General features: G+C 40.1%; 1 protein-coding gene across 1 annotated transcript; it reads left to right on the plus strand.

Annotated features, from left to right (window-relative positions):
* Nucleotides 1–2,066: 2,066 nt before the first annotated feature.
* On the plus strand, nucleotides 2,067–3,323 carry LOC310802652 (cytochrome P450 3A27-like). Its single transcript, XM_083667137.1, has 3 exons — nucleotides 2,067–2,251; nucleotides 2,455–2,615; nucleotides 3,203–3,323. Exons 1-3 carry the CDS (start codon nucleotides 2,172–2,174, stop codon nucleotides 3,211–3,213), a joined length of 252 nt encoding a protein of 83 aa, XP_083523263.1. The 5' UTR covers nucleotides 2,067–2,171; the 3' UTR covers nucleotides 3,214–3,323.
* The last annotated feature ends 14,434 nt before the right edge of the window (nucleotides 3,324–17,757 follow it).

A 17,757-nucleotide genomic window follows, 5' to 3' on the forward strand; every position in this document is an offset into this window, starting at 1 on the left:
TGGTTCGGAAAACACGCTTTTTAAAATGCAGTGTCCTACCTGACATTCGGTTTGCATATAAACATGTTGTGAGTGCCAGGGGTGTTCTAGGGGAGTAGACTGACCTTTCTCTGGTGGCTGCCTCTCCCAATCGTGTGCGCATGTAGAAACACAACAGCTAATGTCCAACACTGCAAGTTCATTTCGGGGGGATATATTATTATTAGGGAGGATGTTGTTGTTTGGACAACTTCAGACAGAATTTCTCCACGATGGCAGATTTCCGGCAAACTTACTTACTCTTCTTTAAGTGATACAAATATGTTTTAGTCACATTCTTGATATGGGTTTCAAAATTAAGATCTGAGTCAATGGTAACACCTTGTTTTTTTGCCTGGTGCTTAGTGTTACTGTAAGTAGTGTCTTTAAGTGTGCAGACAGTTTGACCAGGACAAGGACAAAGAGCATTTTGGCATCAGCATTAATTAATTAATTCTAAGGTCATTAAGAACCTAGTTAATAACTTAACAACATAGTGCTATCTCAGTGCTATGATCGGCACAAAAGCCAGATTGGAACATGTCAAAGGTACAGTTGGGAAGAAGGAGATTATTTAACAGTTTGAACACCTTTTTTTCAAGAATTATTATTTTTTTGCTTAAAAAGGGAAGGTTGGAGATTGGCCTAAAATCGCAAAGGACTGAAGAGTCTAAGTTACTTTTCTTCAGGAGGGGTTTCACCATGGTAGTTTTAGGTGCAGATGAACAGACCCCCACTTTGCTGAGCATTTCTGTATGACCACTGCAAAAGAGTTCATAGTGCTTCCATGTGGTGGAAGGTGGGGTAACAAGTCATCAAACACATCTTCGGGTCTTGCCTGAGTGATCCTCCTCACCTAATATTGGTTCTCTTATCTCAGAAGTATGTTGCAAATTCCTCACATTTGTAGGTGGAGAGCAGATCACCAGGTGTCTTGTGGGCGGGATTTATAAGGCTGTCAATCGTTGAAAAGAGCACTGTTTGAGTTGTTATGATTCATTATCAATTTTGAGAAATGATCCCGTCTGTCTCGGCGTTTTTTTATTGCCTTATTAAAAGCAGAAAGATGCTCTCGAAGAATATCAAGGTGGACCTGCAGTTTTTGTCAGCTCAGACTTTCTGCAAATTCTTTTAAATTTGGCCACAGCCTTTTTCAGTTTGACTGGTGCTACAGAGTCGATAGTTGCCCTTAGTTTGGTGTTGAAGCTGGTTGCTAAATCATTATCACAGGAGGAAGCTGTTGATGGTGTACTATTTATATTCATATTCATCATGAAATTCTCATCTGCTCAGCGACATGGCTAGATAAATAATAGAGTGAAAATATATTTTTCCCCACTTCTAATAGACTGACATGCATTCATGTTTAGCCAGGTTTCAGATAAAAACATTACAGTGCAGCTTTCGCTCTGAGATAAGATCAATAAAGGTTTTGCCAGATAGGGACCTAATATTCAAAAGCACCATGGTAATGTTCTCTGGGCTGTTCGGTGCTGCCCGGCCACAGTTAATGGAATGGATACCAAGTTATTCACATTTGAACCACCTGACAGTTTTCTTGTAGTCTGTCGACTGTGATAGGAAATAATAGACTGTAGCACATTCAGTATTCCAAGCAGTCAATCCACTAAAAGCAGCCCAGTTTAGTGGCATTTTGACTTCTGATTGATCCTTGTGTACATCTATCATTTACATTGTTCAGTGGAATCTAAATGTATTTTCTTCTAACTATCAAGATAACATTATTTAGCGATTTTTTTGTTTATTCATGTATAACAAAAAAGCAAGACACTATTACACACGTACATTGAAAGTAATGGCGTTCTGTATGCGGGTGTCATGAAATTAGGCTATGCAGATTAGAATAAGTACAGTACTGTGTTCATTTCCCAAAAAAAGAACACAAAAAACTAAAAGCTCTTCAGATTTGCAACGAAAAATAGTTAGTTCTGGGTTTCGGCTACGTGAACGACCAATCACTAGTGCTCATGTGAGTGTAATATCCCTGTGCAGGCTCCTATCCAGTACGAGGCTCTGATGCAGATGGACTATCTAGACAGCGTGATCAACGAGTCTCTCAGGTTGTACCCCATCGACTTGAAAGAGTCGCCAAGAAATCTGTTGAGATCAGCGGCATCACCATCCCCAAGGGTATGGTTGTCATGATACCCATCTGGACCTTGCACCGTGACCCCGATGTGTGGGAAAACCCAGAGGAGTTCAAACCAGAGAGGTAATGGGCCACATCTTAACCACAACCACAATATCAATCACAACAGCAACGATAAGAGCAGTGTTCCACAAACAACCATAAAACAAACCTAAATGCGACGACCAAACACAAACAGGTTTCTTCAACCATGTATAACCATCATATTACTGTGATTTAATTGATATGTTCTTTAACCCCTCCTCCTCTGAACTCTCCGAGTGTAGGTTCAGTAAGGAGAACAAGGAGAGCATCGACCCATACACCTACATGCTGTTCGGGTTGGGCCCACGGAACTGTATCTGTGTGATTCGCTCTGGTATTGATGAAACTGGCGATGGTGGAGATTCTACAGAGGTTCAACTTCACCGTCTGCAAAGAGACAGAGGTGAGACAAAATAATGATACAATGATTGTAAATATAATTTTGTACCTATGACTTTGTTGCGTTTCTATATGTAGCAGAGGTGATTTTGGAATCACACTCGCGTGATGAGGTAGCCCTGCCTGAGACATGTAAACTGAAGTGTCGCCCTCAGACCTTGAGGATGTCCTCTTGGCTTAATAGTAGCGTTTGTGTCTTCCACATGGGAGACCCGGGTTTGAACCCCCATACTACAATTCTGTACTTGCGTACTGCATGAGTATGTACTCCCCATTTAATTTCCCAGATTGCATTTTTCAGTACTAGGCGCCAATCATCCTCAGTATAGGCTACCTACTAAATGATGGAAGTGTGAGATTTAAAAAAAAAAGCTATTTGTATTTCTGCAAAACTCCCTCGAGACTTCATAGGGCCATTTTAATGTATGTCGACCCAAGAGAGGTTGTCCAGGAGTTTGAGTTTATTTGAATTTATAGTGCAATGCTACCCGAACGTAACAGTGACACTGTATTAGGTAACATTCATAGTGTAACGCTGACATCTGTTTTACTCGTTCCTTCATACTTTAACTGTGTGTCAACTCTCACCAGATCCCCATTGAGATGGACCTGTTCCGCTGCCAGGAGTCCAACGACAACCAGCTCAAAGCAGACAGCCAGTGATGAGGACCTGCCCTGCTGCAGGTCTCTCAGTTATTATGTTACACATAGATCTAGGATCAGCCCCAACACTGGCTACTTTAAAAAATGGGCTTAAAAAAAAAAGGGCTTCGCTTTTGCCTTAAATTGAAACTAAATTGGCGCTAATAATTGCACTGTGACCCTAAAATGCACTGTGACTTTTTTTATGTCTTTTATGCGTTTTTATTCTAAAAAAATTTTCATGCTCTTTCCTTTTTATCTATTTTACGTAAAGCACTTTGAATTGCCTCTGTGTATGAAATGTGCTATATAAATAAACTTGCCTTGCCTTGCCTTGCCTCGCCTCGCCTCTGGGCTCTGCTGCTACTGTATGCTGCTCTCTTTGTATCTGTCTATTAGTGGAGGTCCAGGACTAGTTGTACAGAGACAGTTGTTGTCTGTCGTCTGCAGTGCAGGGATTTGCATGTGACTTGTGTATGTTTTGTACTTGTCTGGTAGTGGGTCTCTATCATCACGCTAAAAACGTGTGTATAATCACAAACTAAATCATAACATGAGAATGAACAACATGCCATCAAAACATGACAATAAATAGGTGTTAGATTAGATTCAACTTTATTGTCATTGTGCAGAGTACAAGTACAAAGATAACGAAATGCAGTTAGCGTCAAACCAGAAGTGCAAAAAAGCAGAAAAGTGCAATGTGAACAATATATACAGGTAGAGCAGTATAAGCAATATATGAGCAGTATAAGTAGTGCAGTATAAGCAGTATATGAGCAGTATAAGTAGTGCAGTATAAGCAGTATATGAGCAGTATAAGCAGTATATGAGCAGTATAAGTAGTGCAGTATAAGCAATATATGTATTAACAGTAACATTATAAGCAGAATAAATATAGAATGCAGTATGAACAGTATAAGCAGTATATGAGCTGTATAAGTAGTGCAGATACCAATGTATTGGGTCTATCTATGGGTATCGTAGTGCAGCAGTAGTCAAAATGTACCTGCATTTTATCGGTTGAAGTGCCATCTCATCTGTCATAAGATTTGACTTGTAAAACTGAAAAGTAGGATACAACTAATAGCCTAAATGTATAAACACAGACCACAACCAAAAAACAACATGGGAAAATCGTTTACTCATCCTCTGCAGCAGGAACAGTGCAGAGAAAAAGTATGTACAGTAAACCCCATAACTGAATACACTTCATACGCTTCAGCAAGACACAGAACGCCTATACTGCAACAAAGTAAAAAGATGAGACAGACACGTGTCTTCAATAACTTGCATGTTTAATCAAAATACAAGCATTCGGCACATCGTTAACTTGTAGGAAAGTTTAATCAGGTTTTATCAATTGTATTATTTTAAATGTGAAATAAATATCATCAGTGCAGAGGCTATAACACACTACAAAAGTCACATTAAATCACGGAAAGTAGGCTAGGCTAATTAACGGAACTATATGAATATACAGCCGGAGCCCAGTCCAGGGTTCTGAAAGCGACAAGTAACAAGTGTGCCCATCAACGGTCTAGATATTAGGCCTATACGTAACATTTAGTCCTCCACTTTATATCACAGGTAGTATAACGTTTAAAATGACTACAAAACAAAAGCAATATAGTCTACAGTGAACGGCGCATTGTCCATTTGTCATACATGTCCAAACAGACCCGCTCACTTGAATAGGAAAGTAGCGCGGCGGTTCGTTGCTTCAGCAAACCTCTCGATGACTTTACTGTTGAAATCCATCTGTCCCTGGATCAATGCATTTTCAATGGAAAGCATGTCAAGGCCGTTCAGTCGCTGGTGTCTGTTCTGTTCTGACAGATGTATAATGTCTTTGAATCCAGCCGATGCCCAAATAGTCTCCACCAAAAATCATACATGGGAAACAGAACAGCGCATGTTTCGAGGCGGTAGCGGTTAGCCATCTCTTTTTGTCAAACCATTCCTGTTGGCCCTAAACGTTTATCTCCAACTTCTCTTCCAAAGGCAATGTACTGAACCGCATGGTCAACAAATAATCTACACGATTCATTGTGAAAACTTTAGCTAGCTAGCATTAGCGATAGACGTACAGTAGATGAACTGAATTGCTTTGTGATTATTTCCTGTCATGTCAGACCACGTTAACGACATTAGCGTTTAATAGTTTTTCGCCACCTGTTGCTAGGCAGAATTCATACCCAATATAATTTGCGTGAGGTTTTCCCTGCTTACGCCAAACACGCTCACGTTGTTCCCCTCGCAACGATGGGGCAGAGTGCTCCGCTGCCCCACAGCAGAAAGACGGGACAGAGAGCGCAGTCCGCACACACTAGTAATTACTAGTAATTAGTAATTACTCCAAAAACAGCACTATACGAATTATGAGTCAAGTTTATTATATTTATACACACCAATTTCACCATTTAATCTATTTTGTATTAAATATAAAAGACTTATTATTATTACTAATAAAAAATAGGACTAATAATTGTTTCGTATTTGTAATGTACTTTATGAGACTTTATGTTTGTAATGTACTTTATAAAGAAAAAAACCCTGTATATCCCCAAATTTGATTCTATGCAATATGTTTTTTCAAATGTTGTATTTGTCTTGTAGGCTACTTTTGTGTAAGCCGTATATTGTGGGTAAAATGCACTATAAATTCAAATGAACTTAAACTTAAATGTGTATTGCAGTGGAATCCTAACTCGAGATCCGCGTGTAAATCGAATCAATTTCCCATTGACATGAATGCAAGATTTACGCGCGCGGATTTGGAGTTAGGATTCCACCCAAAATGCGTTGCTATTGGTATCATTATGACGTTGATATGTACACAGAATTGAGAATGTTCTGCAATAATACACAAAGTTCTTGAACTTTTAGTTTAGTGGCATAACGAGCTAAGACGCAACCTGAACCTGTGCAATCAGTATTACCAGAGTGAGATATAAAGAGATTATAACCGGAAGATTCGGCGCTTAACACAGCCTACTGACTGAGGTAGGCTAATGTAGGCCAGAGATGTAGTATAGTTGACATATAGTATAGATTTATAACACTTGTATTTGTAAATACTTGAGACGGCATAGGCCGACTACCTTTACAGCATTTGGACAAGGGACGCGTAAAAATGTCACTGAGAGATATCTGTCACTAGGAGATGATATTCCCAGTAAGTCGAATTCAGCGTTGGATATTTCTATATGCCTAAAAACTCACATCTTTAGAAAGGCCTTCCTTTAGGTCCTGTCCTCTTGTTGTTGTTAGTGTTTTGTTTGTGTTTTTGTTTGTGTGTCTATTGCACTCAACTGCACAGGATTTGAAATTGTCGGCTACAAATGAAAAACACATTCCAAATAAAATATATTTTTTATTATTATTATGAGAGACCTAAATGCATGAATTGAATTAGGGCTATTTTAATTTTGCCGAGGTCTTCTGCTTATTAGCCTATATGCTCCTACCTGTACCAGGCCGATTCCAGTTAATAAAATGTGCCCATTATATGGCCACTGATATTTGACCTGTTGGCCACAATTGTAGGCTATATTTCAAGGCGTGTCAACAAACATAGCCAGCCAACCCATACTGGAAGCTTTTGCTGACTCTAACATAGGCCTCTGACAGGACCAAGTCACTTTGAACCATTGCATCGAACGCTGATAAGAGTTGTTAGGCAGTGAATTACCATGATAGTCATTCCAAACCCATTATGACGCCAGCCTAACGCACATTATAGATAATAACATTTCTTTGCTGCCAATCGGTGTACTGGTATTTGTTGACTGATTCAGTAGGGCAAACTCAAAGATTGTTATCCCTTTCTCATTTGGGGAATCTTTCTGACATTCCTGTTCATTATAGTATGGGTGTGTGGAGATTATTTCAATCATTTTTGTTTGTGTTCTATCTACTGTAGGTGCATAAAAACAATGGAGGTGAAAATATATATGAGTATTGAGGATTAAGACAGAGAAGGCAGAGTTTGAGAAAAAGATAGAGGAATATGAGAAACAAAAGAGAAGGGACCAAAAAGTTAGGCAGAGGGAGGAGGAGATCCTGGCCAGAAAGGCAGAAAGACTGCAGGAGGACAGGAATGAGTTCAATAGGGAGAGGGAGGAGATGGACAGTGGGATCAAGATCCTCATGATGGAGATTGAGAAAGAGAAGGAGTCCTCAAAGGAGATACTTAGAAAGGCTGAGAAGGCAGAGGCAGAGTTAAATATGATGAGGAAGGAGAGCGTGAAAATCCAAAGAGACGGACAGAAGGTGGAGCAAGAAATGCTCAGGATGTGGAAGGAGAAGGAGACATTTCTCAAGGCCAAGAAACAGATGGAGAAAGAGATGGAGAAAAATATGGTGGCAGTCAAGAGGAGAGAGGCCCTGGTGATGGAGGCCGAAGAAAGACTTAAACTGAGCAAGGAAAAAGAGAAGGAAGAGCAGGAGAAGGAGACCTCAAAGGAGATGCTTAGAAAGACAGAGAAGGTCGGAGCAGAGTTGCAAATGATAAAGAAGGAGTGGATGAAAATCAAAAGAGACGGGCAGAAGGTGGAGCAAGAAATGCTTGGGATGTGGAAGGAGAAGGAGACATTTCTCAAGGCCAAGAAACAGATGGAAAAAGAAATGGAGGCAGTCAAGAGGAGAGAGGCCCTGGTGATGGTGGCTGAAGAAAGAGCGAAACAGAGTCTGGAAAAAGAGAAGCTAGAACAGGAGAGGGAGACATTGAAGAAGGTGAGCATGGTGACGATTAGAGAGATGGTAGAGAACCTATAGACTAAGTAGATGAAGGTGATTGTTGCTAGTTTTACTATAGCATTTAGTCCATGACCTTCAACTCTCAGTTGAATTTGTCCAATTCTTGTCTCACCTTGCACTCCCCTCTGATGTTACTTTTTTAATTTCAGATGAACGATGGCTCCAGATATGCAGATATGCCCCAACCCTCATGTTCTCTGATGGCTCAGCTGGTACACAATCAGGCAAACCAGGGGACGAGCCTTTCTGTCAAAAGCCTTGTTGATGTGGCCCTGGCTGAGAGCGTGTGGGGGTGCAGAGATAAGACAGGGGACTGCACATGCCGACACCGTTAGCCTGGAACCCTCAACACAATTGGCCGCTATTTAGGGATACATAGCAAATCAATTTATATAGTTGTCTTAAGTTCAATAAATTAAGTTGAACATTAAATTAAATTGACTTCCTTTCTCTACCACTGTGACTGCTTGTGGCATTTATTATTATAGAAAGTCTTACTTGTGATGACCGTGATGTATGTAGCTGAAGATGAATGTAGCTATTTATTTTAAGTCGCTCTGGATAAGAGCTTCTGCTAAATTACTCAAACGTAGGCCTAAAGTACATCCGTAAAATAATGTATCCATTTCCTTTTAACCATCTCTAAACCCTAGATGGCAGTATTTACTCTTACACCAGAAACGTGACCAGTTGCACGTGTGGATGCAGAATAAATAGCCCTCCCAGTCTGTTTCTGCAAGGAACTTCTAATTTATGGATTCTCTACATATGTTGAGAGTCTTGTCAAGTCTGAATATGTTAGAGTTGGGGTTTGTCCTCTACCTCCAAATATAAACGAGGACAATCACTTTGTTTTTCATACAGGTACCACTATTGTATGTATTTCTATTATCAAGGTTTCTATTACTTTACCATACTATGAAACTAATTGAATATGTTTTTAAGCGTCCAAAAAGCATTGATACCATTTCCAAGCACTCCAAGAATCATTTTGCGTTGCTGCTACAGCAGCCGCGCAATGTCAACACTTTACACACGCACTGGTGTAGCATGTAACATTAAAATCCATCAACTTCATATCAAACCATTGATGATTGGTGAACTTGTTGGATCAGTTAAGGCCTGTGCCAGAAATCAGTACACACACCAATCACACAATGGGACTATAACAGACACATACAGTGCATTCTGAAAGTATTCAGACCCCTTCACTTTTTCCGCATTATGTTATGTTACAGCCTTATTTTAAAATAGATTAAATTATTAATCTAATCATTAATCTACACACAATACGCAATAATGACAAAGGTGCTTCAACAAAGAACTGAGTAAAGGGTCTGAATACTTATGTAAAGGTGATATTTCAGTTTTTTATTTTGAATAAATTAGCAACAATTTCTAAAAACCTGTTTTCACTTTGTCATCATGGGGTATTGTGTGTCGATTGATGAGGAAAAAAAAATGTTGAATCCATTTTAGAATAAGGCTGTAACATCACAAAATGTGGAAAAAGTTAAAGGGTCTGAATACTTTCCGAGAGCACTGTATTTACATCTTGATTCACAGAATCACGCCTTGTACACACTTGCAAGTGATAGCAACGCCCATCACCTGTCCCAATAAAGAGATGCTCCAAGCGCACCATTTCATCCTTTCCACTCTTCACTCTCTGACTGTCTGAAGTGTACTGTAGTTGTGTTGTTGTAGCTGGCTACACCTCAGCCTATGATTCTCACGGGGCGTTAGATTGTCTCTGATAGAATCCTACGGTTCAGCTCGACATTCAACGACGATTTTCACCTTCTGAGCACCTGTTAACTCTCTGAGCTAGCAGGCTAACCTGTGAGCTCTCAATTCTTTGTTATTGTTGAACCCTAGCTCAACAATAATTCCTCAGGTTATTATTATAACTTGCTAGGTCATATGTGTAGGCTACAGCTAGCACTTGGGACGGTCGGCTAACTAAGGTACTTGTTGTTTCCGGACAGCTGAGAACCTTGGCTAGCTTTGACAAGCTAATATTGAGAAATATTAGCACCCTGTTTGCAGGAGGGTTGGCCAGCTTGTGTTTGTAGCCCTGGGACTACTGAGCACTTTCTAGTTTGACATAATTCCTAGTTAGTTACCTCGTATAATGATCTAGAATATGCCAGTTCTCTCTAGTGTGAGACCAGTGCCATATCTAACTATGCGGGTACCAGTTCCCTGTGGTAGCACGTGGGTGGAGTAATGCTGAGGTGTGCTGATATTGTACCTGCTTGTTGCTTCGTGCGCTGTATCTAAACTAGTCAACTACACTATCTACAACTACACTGTCTATCACAACTAAGTCAACTAATAAACATGGGCTACGCATATCTTAAACATGCCTGTGTCTGTGTGTTTGTGTGTGTGTGTGTGTGTGTGTGTGTGTGTGTGTGTGTGTTTGCATACATGTGTTTTTTCGGGGATGCATAGAAAGTCTTCCAGCTGTTCCAATGAGAACATCCATCCATAGACCTATGCATTTAATTCTGGTTTGTTTATAACTAAGAGGAAGACACGGTTATCATCAAAAACCACTAGTTATCATCAAAAATGATGGTCACAGTTTGCTAAAAAAAAGTACCTAAAAAGCCTGCAGAGGTCTCGTAAAAATGAAAGTTTGGAGAAAAAAGGATCTGCCCAAGGTTTACAGCATACCACCTCATCTGTGAAACATGGTGCAGGGGGTTTTAGGTTTGGGCATGTATAGTTGCCATTAGAACTTGTTAACTTGTCTTAATTGATGATTGTACCTGCTGACGGCAGCAGCAGAATGTATTCTGAAGTGCACAGAAACATCTTGTCTGCTTGAGTGCAAGCAAATGCGTCCAAATGCATTGGATGGTGCCACACCATACAATAAAACAATGCCATAGCCAAAACACTGCCATAGCAACTAGTGGAAAGATCTTGATTGGCCAAGTCAATCTTCAGATTAAAATTCAATTGAACATGCATTACATTTCCCTAATGATAAGAATTTAGGCAAAAAGACCTCAAAACAAACAACAACTGAAGATGGCTGCAGTACAGGCCTAGCAGAGCATCACCAAAGAAGATGCCCAGCGTCTGGTAGGGTTAGTGGGTTGCAGACTTCAGGCAGTTATTGTCCACTAAATACTAGTGGATTGTCCACTAAATACTAAACATGACTGCTTCATATGGACATTTGATAAGTCTGTCCCATTACTTTTGGGTACACTGAAATAGGGGGACTATGCATAAAAAGTGGGGTAATTTTTGAATGGTGAAACCAATGTGTACACAAATACCGTCAAATAAAAGCTGAGAATCTCTACTTGTAATAATTGTTTAATTTCAAATCTAAACGTTTGGAGTATAGAGCCGAAAGAACAAAAAATGTTTTGTTGTCCCATTACTTACACAGGCAGGGGTTTGGGAAAGTGAACAACATTTGATGGTGAATACATACTGTATGTCAAACCCCAGCCTGACCACTCCGTTCTTCCACCTCGGCTGGCCGCCTCTAAGAGGATGGAGTGGTTGCGCTAGTTGGTCACGGCTTTTCACTGTCTTGGCACCCCGGTGGTGGAACGAGCTTCCCAGTGCGGTCAGGACTGCAGAGTCACTACCTATCTTCCGCCGTAGATAGAAGACCTATCTCTTCAGGCTACATCTTGACTGTCCCTCCTAAAGACCTCTTCACCTTCCACTACCCACCTGTACAGTACCTCTAATGTAAAGCATTTTTAAAAAGCATTGTGACTACCAATGGCCCATCTGCTAAATGTCAAAAATTTAAATGTAAATGTGGTGAAAATGGGTGAAGTGTCTAGCCCCAAATTTACAAAAAATGGTTAGGGCATAAACCCAATATTTTCATGTTTTATTCATTTTTCCAGAGAACAGATTGGTGTTGAATTGTGGGATATATGAAGGATTGCCCCTTTTAAAAGGCTACCCATAATTGGCAATTAGGGCACTTGAAATTAGCCAAATAAGCCACCTTTTTGGAGTGGTAGGGTCTCTCTCTGATAACCCCCCCCCCCCCCCCCTAAAAAGTACCACATAGGTTCTTGACATCAAAGATGAGCATGGAAATTAACAGGCCATGTAGCAATTAAGCTTATTTTATTTTCTCGTGCATGAGGTTATTCGCAGGTTACCTAAATGTTAACCTCGTCCTCAGGCTATCGCTCACAGTGCATATAAGTCTGGAATAACGACGACTCAAACCTGGCCGTAGGGTGATTACTGATTAAAGTACTTGTTATTATTTGATTTCAGCTAATCACACGGCTGCAAGGTGTAGCTTCTTATCAGAAATGTGTGGAATGTGCTGTGGAAGATGATTGATCCGAGGTAAAGCCAATGGCTATGCCCCGTCCCTGTTTTTGACGCTCTTGCTCTTGGCTTAATGAAAGCCAATGAAGTTTAACGCATTGGTCCAACAGACCTTTCGGGCATTTGGGCGGAAGTGTCTGGGAACGAGACTACTTAAATCTTAACATAATATTAACATAATCTTCAGCAGTACATGCTAAGCACAGTGTATCTATGAGAAGATATTCAGCAGTTTGCTCGTACAAAAGTCCTACAATTCCGAAGCGAGTATAAACCAAGGCAATAATTAATATTAAATACATTTAAATACATTCATAAAGTTCTTCATAACCAACATCAGGGAGATGTGACCAGAGAGGTGGTTGAGTGGATCCTGGCTATAAGGGCACACTCTTGCCAACACACATTCTGGTGTGACATGTGCGATGTCTTATTGATCTATGTTGCTTTGGCTGTCTCCATGTGTGGATCATTGTAATCAGGGGTGGGGCTGGCCTTTTAAACACCTGTGCTTTGTTTCATTCAGGGAAAACAAAGAGATTTTTAACATTTCTTTTAAAGAGACAACACACATTTTCTGCCATGCCTCTGTCAATTGATTTGGCTTTAATCAATGGTTTCTTCTTGATGTTGTGTACATGTTTTCATGCCTATGTCACCTTTCAGAGGAAATCAAGGAACCTATCCAGATCTGATGTCGTATTAGATGAGTCAAACCCTGTCAGAACATAATTTGCTTTTGCTAGATTCTTTTCTTTTCTTTTGTCTAGTATTGGTATACATGGTCGAAATGATGCACTCATGTTTAGTATTTGGTCGACAATACTTTGTATGCAATAACCGTCTGGGACCCATTGACCCCACCAGGTGCTGGGTATCTTCTCTGATGATATTCTGCCAGGCCAGCCATCTTTTTGCCAGGTCTTTTTGCCCAAAATCTTACCATCAGAAAATGAAATGCATGTTCAATAGGATTTAAATCCAAACATTGACATGGCCAGTCAAGAACTTTCCACTTTTTCGCCCTGAAAATCTCCCTAGCTCCAATGGCAGTATGTTTTGGGTCATTGTCTTACTGTATGATGAAGCGCCATCCAATGAATTTGGAAGCATTGCTTTTACTCGACCAGACAAGATATTTCTGTACACTTCAGAATACATTCTGCTGCTACTGTCAGCAGTAACATCATCAATTATGATAAGTTAGCAAGTTCTAGTGGCAGCTATACATGCCCAAACCATAGCATCCCCTCCACCATGTTTCACAGATGAGATGGTATGCTGTAAACCTTGGGCAGATCCTTTTTTCTCCAAACTTTCCTCTTGCAATCACTCTGATAATATTCATCTTATCTGTCCACAAGACTTTTTTCCACACCTCTGCAGGCTTTTTAGGTACTTCTTAGCAAACTGTAACCCGACTATCCTTTTTAAGAATAACTAGTGGTTTGCATCTTGCAGTGAAGCCTCAGCCATTTGCGATTGCTGAGCTCATCAGTGCTTGATTTTGGCAAGTCTAAGGTTTTGACTATGTTTCAGATTTTTCAGCTTTCACCATTTGTCAATTCCTTTGCTATTGTAATGTATCTAACACCTTGTCCTTTGTTGGGAATGATATTTAAGGAGAGGGACAGCGAGATATTCTTTGGGTTTTGGGTTAGGCCCATCACGGGCATCATTCTCCCGCGTTGTCCTTGACGCACGTTAACGTATGGTTAAAACTTACAGACGTATGTTGTTTTAAATTGTGTTAAATTGGTTATTTTGTTGATACTCTATTCTCATTCTTCCTATGGGCATTAATGTGATGTTGTGCGCTCGATAAAGGTTCTGTTAATCAGGGCTGGCTCTAGCCATTTTGGTGCCCAAGCATTTTTCCTTCTTTTGCATTATCAAATGTCTAAATTAAGCACTCATGTTTAGTATTTGGTCCCCAATCCTTTGTATGCAAAAGTGCAAAAGTCTGTGACCCATTGACCCAACCAGACGCTGGGTATCTTCTCTGGTAATGCTATGTTGCAGCGACTGTTGTTGTTTTTTTAGGATGTTTTGCCCTAAGTCTCCTCTTGAGCAAATGAAATGCATGTTCTATAGGATTTAAATCTGGAGACTGACTTGGCCAGTCAACAACTTTCCACTTTTTGGCCCTGAAAAATTCCCTAGTTCCTATGGCAGTATGTTTTGGGTCATTGTCCTGCTGTATGATGAAATGCTGTCCAATGAGTTTGGAGCCATTTACTTGTACTTGGACTGACAAGATGTAAATAAATGATTCTCAATTATGGTGAGCATTCTTTGGTTATCCACTGGAAGTCTTCCTTGGCCTACTAGGTAATTTGCGATTTCTGAGCTCACCAGTGCTTTCTTTCCTTTTAATGAAGTTAAATGAAGTTCCAAACTGTTGATTTTGGTAGGTTTAAGGTTTTGGCTATGTTTATTTTTTTTCTGATATTTCAGCATCATAATGGCTTCCCTGACTTTCAATAACATCTCTTTGGTCCTCATGTTGACAAGACACCAATAGCAGACTGCACAAATTATGTGACGGAACACACCTGACGAACACACTTGTCAAGCCAATTGTCCTATCACTTTTGTGTAGCCTGAAATAGGGGGATTATGCATAAAAGTGTTGGAATTTCTGAATGATAAACCAATATGTACATTATATAAAAAATAAAAATCTCTACGTTTTTATTTCAAATCCAAACAGAAGAAAAAATGCTTCACTGTCCCATTACTTACGCACGGTACTGTATAACCTTCTGTGGAAAGGGTTTTACATGGAACCCAAAAGGTTTCTTCAAAGGGACAGTGGAAGAAGAACCCTTTTTGGTTCTAGGTAGCACTTTTTCAAAGAGTGTAGGATCTGTGATGGGTCTGTCTGTCTCTATCTACGGTATATTTGCTTGAATGCCACAGCCTATTTAAGTATTGTTGCTGACCATGTGCATCCCTTCATGGCCACAATTTACCCACCTTCTAATGGCTACTTCCAGCATGATAATGCACCATGTCACAAAGCAAACGTCGTCTTAAACTGGTTTCATGAACATGACAATGAGTTCAGTGTTCTTCAGTGGCCTTCCTTGTCACCGGATCTGAATCCAATAGAACATCTTTGGGATGTGGCACAACGGGAGATTCACATCTTGAAAGTGCACCTGAAAAATGTGCAGGAATTGCGTGATGCAATCATGTCATCATTGACCAGAATCTCAAAGGAATCAATGTCACGAAGAATTTAGGCTGTTTTGAGAGCAAAGGGAGGCTCTACCTAGTATTAGTATAGTGTTCCTAATAAAGTGTTGGGTGAGTGTATATCTAACTATCTTTGTTTTTGCTGGTCTGTAGGATCTATGATGGCCGTCAGCCCGTCCTGTGTATCATGGACACAGCCATGATCAAAACCATCCTCATCAAGGAATGCTACTCCCTTTTCACTAACAGGAGGGTAATACGCTAAATTGAAGTTGTTGTATGGGGAAAAAAACATAAGGGCTCATTAAATAGATAATATCATTGTTATTATAGCATAATTAATATTCGGTTAATTTTGCAGTATATAATCATTGTTATTTTTCTAGAATTTCTATCTCAACGGGCCTCTGTATGACGCCGTGTTTATCGCTGAGGATGATGCATGGAGACGGATCCGCAGTGTCCTGTCTCCCTCCTTCACCAGTGGGCGGATCAAAGAGGTACAGTCCCATCTCTCCTCTCCTTCTTTTATTCATTCCAACAACACAAATAAATGAATGACTAACAACTCTGACGTGTGTGTGTGTGTTTATGTGATTTGTACTATGTGTATAGTGTGTATTCATTGTTGTTTGTTGTTGTGTGAAGCAGCAACTTTAATTGTCTAAGACAAATTTCCATCCGGGACAACAAAGTATATTTAATCTTATCTTAGATAAGTTCAGTGGTCAGATGACAGAGTTTAGAATAATAGTTCATCTTTGGAGTCACTTATTCCTTGACTATATACATAATGTATCCTGTATGAATGTATATTCTCAGGCTATATAAACATTAAAATAATTCCTGTTTCAAACATGATATTAACCCATGTTTTGCACATATTAATCCATGTATCAATCATCATATTTTTCCATGTATCCTTCCCAACTCAGATGTTCGGGATCATGAAGCAGCACTCTGGTAATTTGGTCAGCAATCTGAAGAAGACGGCCGATAACGAAGAGCCCATTGAACTAAAAGAGTGAGTATTTCTCTCCGAGAAGATAAGGTGAATTTGTAATTTCAGTGAACTCCCCCTTTAATTTTGTGGTTGTGGTTCTGGTGGTCAAAGATTTTGTGGTTGTGTTCCAGGTTCTTTGGACCATACAGTATGGATGTGGTCGTCAGCACTTCATTCAGTGTCGACATCGACTCCCTCCACAACCCCTCTGACCCCTTTGTGACCAACATCAAGAAAATGCTCAAGTTTGACATCTTCAGCTCACTGTTCCTCACAGTCGGTACAACTGCCTCCATATAGCTTTCAGTCTCAATCATTTTGTGCTTAATAAATGAAGCTATCGATTTCATTACACTGTGGAAACACTCTATGAGACCACCAGTAGCTCTCTGTCCTTCCTGGCCTACAATCTGGCAACCAGCCCTCACATTATGACCAAGCTGCAGGAGGAGATAGACACTGTTTCCCAACAAGGTAACCCCTCTGCAGACTCCTATATAGTACTATTCATGTGGAACAGGAAATATGATAGTGACAGTATTTTAGAGGGTACTGATGAGTGTGTAACCCCTGTGCACTGCAGACTCCTACAGTATCTATTACTATTGCTTTGGAACAGATGGTTAGATAGGTGACAGTATTTTGCAGTGTGCTAATGTGTCTGTAGCATCCCTGTGCAGACTTCTGCCCAGTATTATTCATTTGAAACAGGAAGTAGATAGGTGTTGTTGGAATCTTCAGAATAGTTAAAAGGCCAGTACCTGAGGACCTGAGGGATCTACAGGGTATATACCTTAAAAGCATGTCTGACATGCAGTGGTGTGCGTGACCATAGAGTGATTTCTAAACTAATACAATTATCTTAAAATAAATTATAAAACGAACAGGTTATCAGTGCAGAGACTTGTATGATATGTGCTCTCCATCTGACTCGTGCTGCTGCAATCTGTATCATTTGCCAATAGCTTTCTTTGGTCGACCAGACAGGAGAGTGTTACAGTAATCAAGGCTGCTAGTAATACAAGCATGCATTTGTCATTCAGTGTCAGCCTGGGAGAGGAAAGGTTGCACCTTTACAGCTGTGTTCTGTAAAGGTCCATGTAATATTCAACCTTTTTAAAAGCTTCCTAAAGGTTGTAATGACTATCTTTAATCGGTAGCGATCAGGGAACGAGATCCCTTGAAATAAATATGTCATTTACAAACGCTG

This window comes from Argentina silus (assembly GCF_951799395.1).
Source record: "Argentina silus genome assembly, chromosome: 3".
Classification (NCBI taxonomy): Eukaryota; Metazoa; Chordata; class Actinopteri; order Argentiniformes; family Argentinidae; genus Argentina; species Argentina silus.

Bases quoted from the DNA above. Each gene is read 5' to 3' on its own strand.
- LOC310802652 (XM_083667137.1), top strand. From the start codon at position 2,172: ATGGTTGTCATGATACCCATCTGGACCTTGCACCGTGACCCCGATGTG. The intron at 2,252-2,454 runs GTAATGGGCCAC...CTCCGAGTGTAG, and splicing joins GAGGAGTTCAAACCAGAGAG to GTTCAGTAAGGAGAACAAGG.